Source organism: Gymnodraco acuticeps, unplaced genomic scaffold, assembly GCF_902827175.1.
Source record: "Gymnodraco acuticeps unplaced genomic scaffold, fGymAcu1.1, whole genome shotgun sequence".
NCBI lineage: Eukaryota > Metazoa > Chordata > Actinopteri > Perciformes > Bathydraconidae > Gymnodraco > Gymnodraco acuticeps.
The window spans coordinates 64,065-80,581 of record NW_022991808.1 but is presented as its reverse complement, the minus strand read 5'-3'; the positions used below and the strand labels follow the sequence as shown (position 1 = coordinate 80,581).

The 16,517-nt window shown below is 47.0% G+C and overlaps 1 protein-coding gene across 5 annotated transcripts; it reads left to right on the top strand.

Moving 5' to 3' along the window:
- The first annotated feature begins 827 nt into the window (after positions 1-827).
- Positions 828-15,813, top strand: dennd6b (DENN/MADD domain containing 6B). 5 transcript variants are annotated; one of them, XM_034199642.1, is made up of 20 exons: positions 828-1,179; positions 1,419-1,457; positions 1,574-1,616; positions 1,708-1,817; positions 4,022-4,102; positions 4,267-4,372; positions 4,467-4,546; positions 6,714-6,776; positions 6,860-6,951; positions 9,545-9,667; positions 9,913-10,008; positions 11,327-11,421; positions 12,089-12,154; positions 12,228-12,292; positions 12,359-12,448; positions 12,543-12,596; positions 14,240-14,349; positions 14,447-14,537; positions 15,218-15,292; positions 15,378-15,813. In XM_034199642.1, exons 1-20 carry the CDS (start codon positions 1,054-1,056, stop codon positions 15,507-15,509), a joined length of 1,737 nt encoding a protein of 578 aa, XP_034055533.1. In that variant the 5' UTR covers positions 828-1,053; the 3' UTR covers positions 15,510-15,813. The 5 variants fall into 5 exon arrangements, with proteins under 5 accessions (XP_034055533.1, XP_034055536.1, XP_034055534.1 ...); XM_034199641.1 differs by having other exon boundaries at positions 832-1,179; positions 14,435-14,537; XM_034199643.1 differs by lacking the exon at positions 6,714-6,776 and having other exon boundaries at positions 830-1,179; positions 14,435-14,537.
- The last annotated feature ends 704 nt before the right edge of the window (positions 15,814-16,517 follow it).

The following is a 16,517-nucleotide window of genomic DNA, read 5'->3' as shown; positions in this document are numbered from 1 at the left end:
CTGATAGATGTCCTCTGTACACCAGGGACTGATAGATGTCCTCTGTACACCAGGGACTGATAGATGTCCTCAGTACATCAGGGACTGATAGATGTCCTCTGTACACCAGGGACTGATAGATGTCCTCAGTACATCAGGGACTGATAGATGTCCTCTGTACACCAGGGACTGATAGATGTCATCAGTACACCAGGGACTGATAGATGTCCTCTGTACACCAGGGACTGATAGATGTGCTCTGTACAGCAGGGACTGATAGATGTCCTCAGTACATCAGGGACTGATAGATGTCCTCTGTACAGCAGGGACTGATAGATGTCCTCAGTACATCAGGGACTGATAGATGTCCTCTGTACACCAGGGACTGATAAATGTCCTCAGTACATCAGGGACTGATAGATGTCCTCTGTACACCAGGGACTGATAGATGTCCTCAGTACATCAGGGACTGATAGATGTCCTCAGTACATCAGGGACTGATAGATGTCCTCTGTACACCAGGGACTGATAGATGTCCTCTGTACATCAGGGACTGATAGATGTCCTCTGTACACCAGGGACTGATAGATGTCCTCTGCACATCAGGAACTGATAGATGTCCTCTGTACACCAGGGACTGATAGATGTCCTCTGCACATCAGGAACTGATAGATGTCCTCTGTACATCAGGGACTGATAGATGTCCTCTGTACACCAGGGACTGATAGATGTCCTCTGTACACCAGGGACTGATAGATGTCCTCTGTACACCAGGGACTGATAGATGTCCTCTGTACACCAGGGACTGATAGATGTCCTATGTACAGTACACCAGGGACTGATAGAGTAGCTCAAAAGAGTAAAAGGAGATGCATGTTAACAAAATGTCCACTACAGTGGACATTTTCAATGGGCTGGGTCCCAGGAGGATATATTATGATGTTTCCAGATGCAGTGTCGCCTCCCGGCCGCCAGGGGGCCCCAAGTCTCTCTCTCCCTCTCCCCGGTGATGATTGAGGACGGGAGGATGAACCGGAGAGCAGAGCCGTGTACCGGAGCTCCTCACGGCCGCTGATGGAGCTGTGTGCCGGCTCCGGGTCTCCAGAAGAAGAAGAAGAAGCTCCGTGGAGCCGCTTCTCCCGTTGGCTGGAGTGTGTGTGTGTGGTGACCTTCGACCTGGAGCTGGGCCAGGCGCTGGAGGTAGCTGTTAGCTTAGCATCGTTAGCATCAGCCTTTTATCTCTGTTTACACACACACACACACACACACACACACACACACACACACACACACACGCACACACGCACACACGCACACACACACACACACACACACACACACACACACACACACACATCGCAACACCAAACATTATACATTAATGTATTTAATTTTTTTTAACATGTTCAGGTTCATAAAATGCTGTGTGTGTGTTTCAGCTGGTGTATCCTCAGGATGTGAAGCTCACTGAGAAGGAGGTCAGATTTATATCTCTTTATAATCATAGTATGTATATATCTGTACATGAATAGTATTAGTATCTCTGTGTATATATATATATTTTTGTTTTGTTTGTGTTTCTGTGTGTTTTCAGAGGAGCAGCATCTGCTACCTGTCCTTCCCCGACTCGTACTCAGGTTAGCTCTTTATATATTATTTTAATATGTATTTATTTATTATTATGTGATGTTTGTAGTCAGAGGTGACAGTGTGGACTCCATTTCCCAGGATGCCTTGGGGATACTCAGTTCAGTTTCAGGCTGCGTCAGTCTGTGGGCCGTAGGGGGGGGGGCCGCGAGGAGGAGGTCTACAACCGGGACGCCCCCCCCACCCTAAAGGTACCTTACTCTATATACTCTATACCAGGGGTGCCCAACCAGTCGATCGCGGGGAGATTCCCAGTCGATCGCGAGATGTGTCTAAAAATAGAACAACAATATTCTGTTTTATCGTTAATGTCCTGTAACATAATCTTCCTGTCCAGAATAATGCACTTGAACGCATCAAAGCTTTGTGATTGGCCGGCGTGACCCCATGTGTGGGGGCGAGGCTGGTGGGCAGTAGTTCGCTAACGTTGTCCGTGTCAACAGGAGTGACAGTCCGCACACACACAAGACCGCAATTATGGCAGAAGCAAAACATATATAATGTTCACTCCGAGTGGGAGGATGATTATTTTTGTATCTATTCCAATTCAAAGTCCATCTGTCTCATCTGCAATGCGAGCGTGGCTTTATCGAAGAAGGGTAATTTAGGAGCGGCATTTCAAAACAGTGCACAAACGCTACGAGACGGAATTCCCTCCTAATTCTGCCCTACGCTCCAAAAGGGGAGGGGCCTGAAAGGACAGCTAAATGCACAGCAGTCCATTTCCACCAGGCCCAACAACAAGAGCAAGGCTGCTACCAGAGCATCTTATCGTGTCAGTCACGTTCTTGAGAAACACATGAAGTCTTTCAAAGACGGCGAAGTTGTGAAAGAAGCATTCCTGGAGGCTGCGGACGCGCTTTTGGGGACAGTAAAAATAACAGAAGCATTTCAACAGGTTTTTGATATGATAAAAACTCAAGTTAGATACCGTTATTAATCAGCTGTAAGTTTTAGTTTGTTTGAACTTATTCATTATAATTATTGTACAAAATGTAATAAGAATGCAAACTTAAATTGATTATAGTCTATTATCAGTTCAGGTTAAGAAGCTAGTGTTGCTTGCATCCTATTTTAAAGGCATTTATTTTTATACTCTAACAAAATGCAACAAAAAAGGGTTTGATTCTATTAATTGTGTCTTTTTTACTGCACGTTGGCAGCAGATTCCTGTGAGCTTCAGATCTGAGTCGTCTTATTAGTAAGCCTAATTTATACTTTAGTAGCAACACTATTTTTATATAATGGCAAAGAAAGGGTTCAGAGTCTTTTCTCCCTGAGTCATATGAGGCAGCACTGTTCAATGCTTCTTGAAAACATGACCCACTGTAGTGACGTGTGAATAAACTCCAACTCTGTATCAACAACACTGTTGTGTAACTTCAGTTAAATACTTGTATGTGTGTAGATTAGAAAGAGGTAAGGATCTGCAGTATTTCATGAAGTATTAATCGTACAAAGGTCAGTTCTATACAAGTAGAAGTGTGTATTTACCTGGTAGCAGGCTGTCAGTAATGGCCTCTCTATTTGGACTGGTAGATCTCGGCAGACTGGCAACTTTAAAAGTAGCTCTCGGTTCAAAAAAGGTTGGGCACCCCTGCTCTATACAGTGTTTCAGCCAGACCAGGGCTGAGAGGGCGCCCTCTCAGCGGGGGGGGGGGGAAGGGGTGCTTGAATTTTGACTTGAACGTTCCTTATAGATACTGTCTCTTTACGTCAGTGAGCCGGATCATTTGGCTCGGCTCTCTCACGGCTCTTCATGTCACCACAGTTTACCACGGAGCCTCAGTTTCGCCGCTGCGAGGCTCTGGTGCTCGCGGCTCACACGCGTGCTCCACTAGCACTGCGCACGTTCCGTGTTGTCCCGTAGCAGGCACCTTCGATGTCTGGGAAACAATCTTCAATGCTCCGAAAATAATCCCACCAGACTCCTTTGCCCCTCCAACAGAGGGATGGCCTTGTCCTTTTTCCTTTTCGTTATTTCAAGCGATAAAAACTCTCCATCTTCTCTCGAATTATTAATATTTTTGGACGCCCTCGGCTCGAGTTCAGGGCGTCCCGAGCTGAACAAGACGCCCCCCTGGCGGAAACGCTGACTCTATACTAATATATATCATAATATATATATTACCACCTCCAGATACTCTGTACTCAACTGTGTGTGTGTGTGTGTGTGTGTGTGTGTGTGTGTGTGTGTGTGTGTGTGTGTGTGTGTGTGTGTGTGTGTGTGTGTGTGTGTGTGTGTGTGTGTGTGTGTGTGTGTGTGTGTGTGTGTGTGTGTGTGTGTGTGTGTGTGTGTGTGTGGTGTGTGTGTGTGTGTGTGTGTGTGTGTGTGTGTGTGTGTGTGTGTGTGTGTGTGTGTGTGTGTGTGTGTGTGTGTGTGTGTGTGTTTCAGACGGAGGTCTCCCATTTCTTCGGCTTTGTTTACTTCAGGCAGGTGAAGGATGCCTCGGTGAAGAGAGGGTACTTCCAGAAGGTCATTGCATCAATATTATGTGTATATTTATATACATTTATTATATATTATTTATATATTATTATTTATATATATTATTATATATATTTTATTTATATATAATAATATATTATTTATATATATTATCATATATATTGATATACATGATGTCCTCTTTATTGCAGTCTCTCGTGCTGTTATCTCGACTGCCCTTCCTCCCCCTGTTCCAGACTCTTCTACAGATCGTGGCTCCGGAGTTCTTTGAGAAACTGGAGCCGTGCCTGGAGACAGGTGATGATGTCATGACTCTGGACCAATCAGAACAGCAGGTATTATGACATCACTCGGACAGGTCACATGACGTCTCTCTCTCTCCTCCTCACAGTGTGCAACGAGATCGACCAATGGCCTGCCCCTGTTCCCGGGCTGAGCCTCACCCTGCCGCTGATGGGCCTGGTCCTGCAGGTGGGACTTATATATAAACACAGTATATATATATATATATATACACTGTATATATATATATATACACTGTATATATGTATATATATATATATATATACAGTGTATATATATATATATACACAGTATTTACAGTATATAGAGTATAAAGGTGTGTCTCCGGGTCGCGCTAACCGAATATTTTCGGAGCTGGAGCCTGAAAAGCGCCGGTTTTTCCTGTTCACACCGCAGCGGCGCCGGCTCTTAGCTCCGGAATCCGGTTCACTTCCAGCTCCAAAAAATTGTCGGTCTAGAGGCAAGAGCTTCGGAGCTAAGAGGTGGCGTCACTTACGTCTCTCTTACGTCGAGGCGTGCAGGAAACTAAACCCTCCTCCCCTGAACATGGGTCGACTGTCATGCCTGCCTACAAGCAGTAGTGCTTATAAACACACTTTATAAAGTCAGGCAGCACTAACCAGGCTTCGTGTGATTCTGTTTATTTGTACCTTACTTTGACCATCCGTTCATTGTTATTGATCATTGTGGAGAGAGGCAGACGTGTTGTTTTGTATTATAGCAGCTATCGGATGGAATCAATACATGGGCTGCACAGGTTGTCGTGTCCGACTATCACAAGTAGAATCATAATAAAAATACGCCGGTAAAATGTGCCTGTAGAAAACGGTTTATGCCACAATAGGATAGCAATAGCAAGTAGTCAGTTTAGCTTCGGTTGCTATGCTAACATCACCCATTTTATACCAGAGAAACTTTCATAACAGCGTTATGATGCCAAACAGCGGAGCGGGGCTGTCAGCATCAGCTTCTAGATGGTATTTTAAACTCGATGCGCTCTGAAACTACGGGGCGGCCGAGGAAAAAAAATACACATGCGTTAATCGCGTTAAAATAATTAGTGGCGTTCATTTTGTTTTGCGTTATTAACGCGTTAACTTGACAGCCCTAATATATATATATATATATATATATATTAATGCTGTCAAAATTATGGCGTTAAAGGCGGTAATTAATTTTTTTAATTAATTGCGTTAAACCTAGGGCTGTCAGTCGATTAAAATAGTTAATCGCGATTAATCGCAAATTAATCGCACATTTTTGATCTGTTCTAAATGTTCCTTAGAGGAATATTTTTCAAGTTTTTAATACTCTTATCAACATATGAGTCGACAAATATGCTTTATGCTAATGTTTATTATCATTTGAACAATGACAAATATTCTCATGAATATTAAACACAACAACCTGTGTGTGTGTGTGTGTGTGTGTGTGTGTGTGTGTGTGTGTGTGTGTGTGTGTGTGTGTGTGTGTGTGTGTGTGTGTGTGTGTGTGTGTGTGTGTGTGTGTGTGTGTGTGTGTGTGTGTGTGTGTGTGTGTGTGTGTGTGTGTGTGTGTGTGTGTGTGTGTGTGTGTGTGTGTGTGTGTGTGTGTGTGTGTGTGTGTGTGTGTGTGTGTGTGTGTGTGTGTGTGTGTGTGTGTGTGTGTGTGTGTGTGTGTGATGGATCGTTGGAGCTATGTGCAACTCAAGGCATATGCTCGAACGGGAGCTGCCTGGACGCACTATGTTGCGCACTATCCGTGCTGAGTGTGCTGACTTCTCGTCCAATGTCCCACTGTCTGGCTTCCTGCATAAAGTCAAGTGCTCGGCGCAGTTGTGGCGAAATGTCGCTCCTCTGTTTTCATTTAAACAGCTCCTTATATCCGTTAGCGCAGCTAGCTAGCACCAGATGCTAACAACAACAATGCACGTAAGGTCTCTCTCTCTCTCGCTCGGGCCACACACACACACACCCTCCCGGTCCTCCCAACAGCCAGTCGGTGCCTGCCGGTGAGCGTGGAAGTGTGGTCTGCCACAAGCGGGCGGCAGGAGCGGGGCTGTCAGCATCAGCTTGTAGATGGTATTTTAAACTCGATGCGCTCTGAAACTACGGGGCGGCCGAGGACAAAAAATACACATGCGTTAAAATAATTAGTGGCGTTAATTTTTTTTCGCGTTAATACGTTATCAACGCGTTAACTTGACAGCCCTAGTATATATATATATATATATATATATATAGTATTAGTATATATATATATAGAGTATATGAAGGTGTGTCTCTGGCAGGTGGGACATATACAGTATGTATATATATATATATATATAGCGTATATGAAGGTGTGTCTCTGGCAGGTGCGGGTCCCCTCCAGAAGTGATAAGCCCGGAGGAAGTCCAGTGAGACAGAGCGCTGCAGAGGTCAGGAGGTCACACCTTTATTTATAACACTGTTAACCAGACGACAGGTCAATAAAGTTGTATTATTATTCTCTGTGTCTCAGAACCAGCTACGGACCCCCACGTTGCTACGGACCCCCACGTTGCTACGGACCCCCACGGTGCTGCCCAGCATCCACGAGCTGGACCTCTTCAGGTACTCATTATATAATTTATATATACAGTGGAAGAAATAAGTATTTGACCCCTTGAAGATTTTTTTAATTATTATATTATGTTATATCATATTATCCATCCATCTTGTCCCTCTTATCCGTGGTTAGGGTTAGATGTCAAACTTCCCTTTCCCTTAGAGCTTAAAGCTCAGAGGGGGCCGTTGCTTCTCTGTAGCGGCCCCCACACTGTGGAACCATCTGCCCCTGCACATCAGACAGGCCTCCACACTGTGGAACCATCTGCCCCTGCACATCAGACAGGCCCCCACACTGTGGAACCATCTGCCCCTGCACATCAGACAGGCCCCCACACTGTGGAACCATCTGCCCCTGCACATCAGACAGGCCCCCACACTGTGGAACCATCTGCCCCTGCACATCAGACAGGTCTCCACACTGTGGAACCATCTGCCCCTGCACATCAGACAGGTCTCCACACTGTGAAACCATCTGCCCCTGCACATCAGACAGGTCTCCACACTGTGGAACCATCTGCCCCTGCACACCAGACAGACCCCCACACTGTGGAACCATCTGCCCCTGCACATCAGACAGGTCTCCACACTGTGAAACCATCTGCCCCTGCACATCAGACAGGTCTCCACACTGTGGAACCATCTGCCCCTGCACATCAGACAGGTCTCCACACTGTGGAACCATCTGCCCCTGCACATCAGACAGGTCTCCACACTGTGGAACCATCTGCCCCTGCACATCAGACAGGTCTCCACACTGTGGAACCATCTGCCCCTGCACATCAGACAGACCCCCACACTGTGGAACCATCTGCCCCTGCACACCAGACAGACCCCCACACTGTGGAACCATCTGCCCCTGCACATCAGACAGGCCTCCACACTGTGGAACCATCTGCCCTGCACATCAGACAGACCCCCACACTGTGGAACCATCTGCCCCTGCACATCAGACAGGCTCCCACACTGTGGCACCATCTGCCCCTGCACATCAGACAGACCCCCACACTGTGGAACCATCTGCCCCTGCACATCAGACAGACCCCTACACTGTGGAACCATCTGCCCCTGCACATCAGACAGGCTCCCACACTGTGGAACCATCTGCCCCTGCACATCAGACAGACCCCCACACTGTGGAACCATCTGCCCCTGCACATCAGACAGGCTCCCACACTGTGGAACCATCTGCCCCTGCACATCAGACAGGCCTCCACACACTGTGGAACCATCTGCCCCTGCACATCAGACAGACCCCCACACTGTGGAACCATCTGCCCCTGCACATCAGACAGGTCTCCACACTGTGGAACCATCTGCCCCTGCACATCAGACAGGCCTCCACACTGTGGAACCATCTGCCCCTGCACATCAGACAGGCCTCCACACTGTGGAACCATCTGCCCCTGCACATCTGTACTTGTTTCATGGTGTGTGAGTGGAGCTCATGTTGTTTTATCACTTTGGTCAGGAGGTTTAAAGTGCTATCTAAATAAAGCTGTATTGTATATCAGGGGTCGGCAGGTAAGTTTGGGCTTTTTCTGATCCACTAGATGGCCGGAACATAAACGAAGGCGTATTTAAGCAATTGATTCTTAAAACATGTGACACGTTCGAATGCTTGGGGGGTGGAGCCTTGCTGCGGTGCCGTTTCTCCAGACGGCCAGTTGGCCCTGCTCACAAGCTGATTAGGATCCAAAGCTTTAGTGCGTTAGGAATCAATGGAATCAGCCACACTGACAGGCTCTTCTCTGTCAGTGTGGACCGAATGCTTCTCGTTTCGCGCCGTCCCGTTCAAATGACATCACATTTCCTCGCTCGCGCCAGGGCTGGAGGAGGGGTTACAAGGCTCGCGTCTTGTGCTGCTTTCACTTGCACTCGGACATTACGGATTTTCTCTCATAAATGTCCGATGAGCCAAAACTTTGGTGCGTTTTGAATCAACTTTTCTTTCAAAACAAAGCTGGCAGCATATGCACCACCACCCCTCGCCCTCCATGATCAAGCGGATTTTGTTGTCAATGTTTTGACTGAACTTTGTTACTGTGCACATATAAGTAAACATTACGTTTGAATGATTTAGTGAGCTGGTGTTATTTTTTTCAAGCCACACACCGCATGTTGGCTATTTCAGCACCACGCGCTGTCCAGCTACTTATTGATCCACTATCAGCGTCAGTGCACCCCGCTGCCAGATTGTGTGTCATTCACTCTCAACATGGATAAAAGCACAATAAGCATTCTTCAGGTGTAGGTAGATTCTCTATCCGGACATTAAAGCCTCTATGTGCCACTGTCGGTCCGATTCTAAAGAAAAAAAGAATCTGAAAAGAATCTTTTATTTTTATTCTCAAAATAATTTTCCGGGCCAAATATGATTGCTGGCGAGCCACCAATGGCCCGCGGGCCGCCTATTGCCGACCCATGCTGTATATAGTCAATGTGAGGTAAAGTGTGTCGCCAATGTAACCGGTTAGAACTCGAAGTGGCGATGAGGTCTTAAAATGTGTGGAAAGGGTCTTAAAAAAAGGTATTCAATTACATTTGGCTTCAGGATTCCTGCATATACCCTGATTATATGATATGATATTCTATCCAGGTGTTTCCAGTCGGTGCTGGTTCACCTGCAGGTGTTGTGGGAGCTGCTGTTGCTAGGGGAACCGCTGGTTGTCATGGCACCGTCTCCCACCGTCTCCTCGGAAACCGTGCTGGCTCTCATCAGGTATTTACAGTATTTACATATACCTATATTTACTGTATTTACTGTACATACAGTAATATATACAGTAAATATAGGGTATATATTTACTGTACATAGGCCTACTGTTAATATGCACTGTATACATATATACAGTGCATACATATATATATACCCTATATTTTTTTACTGTAGATATAAGAGTATATATAAGAGTATATATTGCATACAGTATATATTACAGTGTATATATACACGTCTCTCCTCAGTATGATCAGTCCTCTGAGGTTCTGCTGTGATTTCCGGCCGTACTTCACCATCCACGACTCAGAGTTCAGAGAATACACCACCAGGACCCAAGCCCCGTGAGACACCTGTCCCTCACCTGTCTGTCTGACTGTCTGTCTTTCTGTCTGTCCCTCGCCTGTAACCCGTCTGTCCCTCGCCCGTAACCAGTCTGTCCCTCGCCAGTAACCTGTCTGTCCCTCGCCCGTAACCCGTCTGTCCCTCGCCCGTAACCAGTCTGTCCCTCGCTAGTAACCTGTCTGTCCCTCGCCCGTAACCCGTCTGTCCCTCGCTAGTAACCTGTCTGTCCCTCGCCCGTAACCCGTCTGTCCCTCGCAAGTAACCTGTCTGTCCCTCGCCCGTAACCCGTCTGTCCCTCGCTAGTAACCCGTCTGTCCCTCGCCCGCAACCCGTCTGTCCCTCGCCCGTAACCCGTCTGTCCCTCGCTAGTAACCTGTCTGTCCCTCGCTAGTAACCCGTCTGTCCCTCGCCCGTAACCGTCCCTCGCCCGTAACCCGTCTGTCCCTCGCCCGTAACCCGTCTGTCCCTCGCCCGTAACCCGTCTGTCCCTCGCCCGTAACCCGTCTGTCCCTCGCCCGTCACCCGTCTGTCCCTCGCCCGTAACCCGTCTGTCCCTCGCCCGTAACCCGTCTGTTCCTCGCCCGTAACCCGTCTGTCCCTCGCCCGTAACCCGTCTGTCCCTCGCCCGTAACCCGTCTGTCCCTCGCCCGTAACCCGTCTGTCCCTCGCCCGTAACCTTTCTGTCCCTCGCCCGTAACCTTTCTGTCCCTCTCCCGTAACCCGTCTGTCCCTCGCCCGTAACCCGTCTGTCCCTCGCCCGTAACCCGTCTGTCCCTCGCCCGTAACCCGTCTGTCCCTCGCCCGTAACTCGTCTGTCCCTCGCCCGTAAACCGTCTGCCCTCGCCCGTAACCTTTCTGTCCCTCGCCCGTAACCCGTTTGTCCCTCGCCCGTAATTCTGACTGTGTCTGTCTTTCTGACTGTCCCCCGCCTGTAACCTTTCTGTCCCTCGCCCGTAACCTGTCTGTCCCTCGCCCGTGTAACCCGTCTGTCCCTCGCCCGTAACCTTTCTGTCCCTCGCCCGTAACCTGTCTGTCCCTTGCCCGTAACCTGTCTGTCCCTCGCCCGTAACCTGTCTGTCCCTCGCCCGTAACCTGTCTGTCCCTCGCCCGTAACCTTTCTGTCCCTCGCCCGTAACCTGTCTGTCCCTCGCCCGTGTAACCTGTCTGTCCCTCGCCCGTAACCTGTCTGTCCCTCGCCTGTAACCTGTCTGTCCCTCACCTGTCTGTCTGTCTTTCTGTCTGTCTGACTGTCCCCCGCCTGTAACATTTCTGTCTCTCACCTGTAACCTGGCTGTCTCTCACCTGTCTGTCTCTCAGTCCCTGTGTAGTGCTAGGAGTCACAAACCCGTTCTTCATCAAGACGTTTCAGAACTGGCCTCACGTCCTCAGACTGGGAGAAACAAAGATGGCGGGTAAACCTCTTCCTCTTCTTCCTCCTCTTCCTCCTTTAATCCATGGATGTATAATAAGAACTGGATACAGCGTGGGAGGCGGGGCCTCATTCATTCCTAGAGCTGCTCATTGACTCATGAAGTTAAAATGGCCCAACTTTTGAGAGAGCGAAACGTCACAGATTACCCGGCATGCCTGAGAAGTACCCGTATGTGCGCTCATAGCGCATGCGCTACTTTAACCACGCCCCCCAAAAGGCTCGTTCACATTAAGCACGTCAATTTGTACACGTAACAGCAAATATATGTATATATATACATATATGTATATGTGTATATATATATATATATATGTATATATACATATATGTATACATACAGTGGGGCAAAAAAGCATTTAGTCAGCCACCAATTGTGCAAGTTCTCCCACTTAAAAAGATGAGGCCTGAAAATTACAGGCCTCTCTCATACAAGCGTTCATACTGGGTAGTTTATTTAGTTTCAAAAAAATTATCCAACGATTTACAGACTACTCTTTCCCCCTGTAAGTCAATGGGAAAAAGTGTTTCCGGGCCTGGCAACCAAAAGGAAGTGTAGTACTGACGTTTGGCCACCACGAATATTCTCATCAGAGTCCGGCGCACTTCCTGGGGGCTTGCTTTAATCATGCTGCTTTGATGTCTCTCAGGTGATTTACCTAAACAGGTGAAGGTGAAGAAACTGTCCAAACTGAAAACTCTGGACACTAAACCAGGTCCGTCCATGGTCATTCATATATATAAAAAACTGTTTTAGAAAATAATAACTATATAAATACATGTGTGCAGGGATCTTCACAGCGTTCAAGACCTTTCTACACAAAGACAAGATCCTGATTAAAAGACTGCTAAAGGTAAACTTTATTAATAGTTATCATTCAATATATTATGAACTATCACTAATGCTGAGCTGCGTTCAGGGGATCCAGAGGAAGAGGCCGTCGGAGGTCCAGAGCGCCATCCTGAGGAGACACTTGTTAGAGCTGACCCAGAGCTTCATCATCCCTCTGGTGAGCCAATCACAGAGCAGCATGCTGTACAATCACTTTGCCAGTTCAGCCAATCACAGAGCAGAAAGATGAATCCCTGTGTTCTTTCTGACAGGAGCGCTACATGGCCAGCCTGATGCCTCTGCAGAGATCTGTGTCACCGTGGAAGGTAAACAGGAAGTGACCTTGCGTTACTACTGTGTTGTGTCGATGTGTCGTGTTGACTAGTTGACTATGGGGGTTATTCCCTATCTTTATTCAAGAGCGTGGTATTTAAATTTGAGAGCATACTTTATGTATTTCCCTCAAACCCTGTCCTCGCACTCAAATAGTGCCTGCTTGCACTTTGCTCTGCTTCTGCTCAAACTGTACGCTTGCACTCAGATATATTGCTGCTTACAGATTTGTTCTGCTCTCAGATTTATTCTGTGCGCGCTCGAAACTTTTGTGCAACAATCCTGTCAAAATCCCTCAACCAATAGAAGACCAGGTGTCCTTGCGGGTGCGTTCGCTTTACTTATTACAGCGTCCCGTAAGGGCGGTTACTCTTTGGTTTATAAACTCCCGCCCTCCACGGCTTTATAACATAGCATGTACTGCACTTGTTTGATTTACAACTTTTTTTTTGGGGGGGGGGGGGGGGGGGCACAGTTAGTATACCAGCACCTTACATAATAGCTACGTTCAGTGGCGTACTGGGACTAAAAATCAGCCCGGGAATCTCGACCGGCCCTCGTTATCGCTAGTAAATTGTCAACGGGGGAAGGGGGGATTGCTAGTGAATTTTCCGACCGGCCCACTTCTTCCTCCAGACTGTTGTTCTGCTCCAGCACTGTTGTGCTACGGCTTGGTTCGGCGCGACGCGAAGCGGAGTGTGGACAACCCCATATTGTATAGATATTCGTATATCACGGCCTGAAGTGAGCTATTGCATTTATAAAACGGTTACCACGTGTGGCTGACAATGTGAAAGAAAAATACACACTCCAATTTAAATAGTTTTTATTATTAAATAATGATGTTCAAAATAAAATAGTCCCTCCGTTGCCTTCTGCACAAAACATAGTGCGAGGTGGTTGCTATGCAACAACAATAACAGCTAGAGAACATATTAGGCAGACAGCATTGTCGTCGTTTAGGTGCTTTTTTTTCTGGAGATAGGCACTTCTCAATCCACTCCTCCATAGTAAGGCCACCCCGGAGGTCGAAGTTAACCTTAAATGTTTCCATCTTAAGCTTTGTTAGTTAGTTAGTTAGCTAGTTAGTTTCGTGACGGACGTAATGTAACAGTTGTAAGTTACGGTACTCAGACGCGGAGGGATACTGATTTGTGAAAAGTAACTACAATTATTTGACTTCCGTTTTATACTAACTGTGCTTACCCCCCCTCCCCCCAAAAAAAAAGTTGTACAGCGAAGTGCAGTACATGCTATGTTATAAAGCCGTGGAGGGCGGGAGTTTATAAACCAAAGAGTAACCGCCCTTACGGGACGCTGTAATAAGTAAAGTGAACGCACCCGCAAGGACAACTGGCCTCCTATTGGTTGAGGGATTTTGACAGGATTGTTGCACAAAAGTTTCGAGCGCTCACAGAATAAATCTGAGAGCAGAACAAATCTGTAAACAGCAATATATCTGAGTGCAAACGTACAGTTTGAGCAGAAGCAGAGCAAAGTGCAAGCAGGCACTATTTGAGTGCGAGGACAGGGTTTGAGGGAAATACATAAAGTATGCTCTCAAATTTAAATACCACGCTCTTGAATAAAGATAGGGAATAACCCCCATAGTTGACGTGTTGTTGTTGTTGTGCAGACTCCCCCTCAGATCCGGCCCTTCAGTCAGGAGGACTTCCTGTTGTCTCTCGATGACACAGGGCCACAGCTGACCTCGGTACTGAAAGGTGATTGGCTGGGGCTGTACAGGTGAGGCTCCTTCATGGCTCTGAAACACAGGTAACCTTTACCTCCTGGGTGTGTGTGGAAGATATCAATTAAACTTCTCTGACAGGAAGTTCTTCAGGTCTCCGAACTTTGACGGCTGGTACCGCCAGCGACACCGAGAGATGACTCAGAAACTGGAGAGTCTCCACCTGGAGGTGCTCTGTGACGCTGTGAGTAAACACACCTGTACACACCTGTAAACACCTGTACACACCTGTCGGAGTATAAACACCTGTACACACCTGTCGGAGTATAAACACCTGTACACACCTGTCGGAGTATAAACACCTGTACACACCTTTCGGAGCATAAACACCTGTACACACCTGTCGGAGCATAAACACCTGTACACACCTGTCGGAGCATAAACACCTGTACACACCTGTCGGAGTATAAAAACCTGTACACACCTGTCGGAGCATAAACACCTGTACACACCTGTCGGAGAATAAACACCTGTACACACCTGTCGGAGCATAAACACTTGTACACACCTGTCGGAGCATAAACACCTGTACACACCTGTCGGAGCATAAACACCTGTACACACCTGTCGGAGAATAAACACCTGTACACACCTGTCGGAGCATAAACACCTGTACACACCTGTCGGAGAATAAACACCTGTACACACCTGTCGGAGTATAAACACCTGTAGACACCTGTCGGAGCATAAACACCTGTACACACCTGTCGGAGCATAAACACCTGTACACACCTGTCGGAGCATAAACACCTGTACACACCTGTCGGAGCATAAACACCTGTACACACCTGTCGGAGCATAAACACCTGTACACACCTGTCGGAGCATAAACACCTGTGCACACCTGTCCTCACCTGTCCTCAGGACCTGGTGACCTGGACTAAAGATAAATCGGAGGTGGAAACCGTCGACTTGATTCTGAAGCTTCGAGAGAAACTGGTGAGAAAATAAAACCTAAAACATCACCAGCTGTTCCTCATAAACAGGAAGTGTGTTTCTGACAGGAAGTGTGTGTGATTTTCAGAATAAAGCGCGCAGGCAGCAGCTGCAGCTTAAAGACGGAGTTTTAGACAAACTGGAAAACTTCATCGAGACGATCGTCACGTCTCTACCTGAAGAACTGAGGAGAGTACTGAGTACACACTGTACACACTGACTACACACAGTACGCACTGAATACACACAGTACGCACTGACTACACACTGAATACACACTGTACGCACAGAGTACTTTTATTAAGTTGTTTAGTGTTTAATGTGATGCTGTTTGTTTATTATTAGTTATTAATAAAGGTCTGATTTATTTATAAATATGTTTCCTGATTCTGTTGTATATCAGAGGGTTAGGGTCTCTCAGACCCCAGAGAATGTGTCTCACAATATTTATGAAGATATTGTAATTATAATTGTGTTCTTGTTTTTATTTTCTATTTATGGATTAAAATATGATGGTCAAATAATTTGGTGTACAAGTCTTTTTTACAGTGAAATCTGCAAGAGAGTTAGAGTTAGCAGGTGAGGGATAGCGTTAGCAGTTAGCTGGTGAGGGATAGTGTTAGCAGTTAGCTGGTGAGAGATAGCGTTAGCCGTTAGCTGGTGAGAGTTAGCAGGTGAGGGATAGTGTTAGCAGTTAGCTGGTGAGAGATAGTTTTAGCAGGTGAGGGATAGCGTTAGCTGGTGAGAGATAGCGTTAGCATGTGAGGGTGAGAGTTAGCATGTGAGGGATAGCGTTAGCTGGTGAGAGTTAGCATGTGAGGGATAGTGTTAGCAGTTAGCTGGTGAGAGATAGAGTTAGCATGTGAGGGATAGTGTTAGCAGTTAGCTGGTGAGAGTTAGCGTTAGCAGGTGAGAGATAGCGTTAGCAGTTAGCTGGTGAGAGATAGCGTTAGCTGGTGAGAGTTAGCAGGTGAGGGATAGTGTTAGCAGTTAGCTGGTGATAGATAGCGTTAGCTGGTGAGGGATAGCGTTAGCAGTTAGCTGGTGAGAGATAGCATTAGCAGTTAGCTGGTGAGAGATAGCGTTAGCTGGTGAGGGATAGCGTTAGCTGGTGAGAGTTAGCATGTGAGGGATAGTGTTAGCAGTTAGCTGGTTAGCGTTAGCAGGTGAGAGATAGTTTTAGCTGTTAGCAGGTGAGGGATAGCGTTAGCAGTTAGCTGGTGAGAGT

Bases quoted from the DNA above. Each gene is read 5' to 3' on its own strand.
- dennd6b (XM_034199641.1), top strand. From the start codon at position 1,054: ATGGAGCTGTGTGCCGGCTCCGGGTCTCCAGAAGAAGAAGAAGAAGCT. The intron at 9,668-9,912 runs GTATTTACAGTA...GTCTCTCCTCAG, and splicing joins ACCGTGCTGGCTCTCATCAG to TATGATCAGTCCTCTGAGGT. The intron at 15,293-15,377 runs GTGAGAAAATAA...TGTGATTTTCAG, and splicing joins TGAAGCTTCGAGAGAAACTG to AATAAAGCGCGCAGGCAGCA.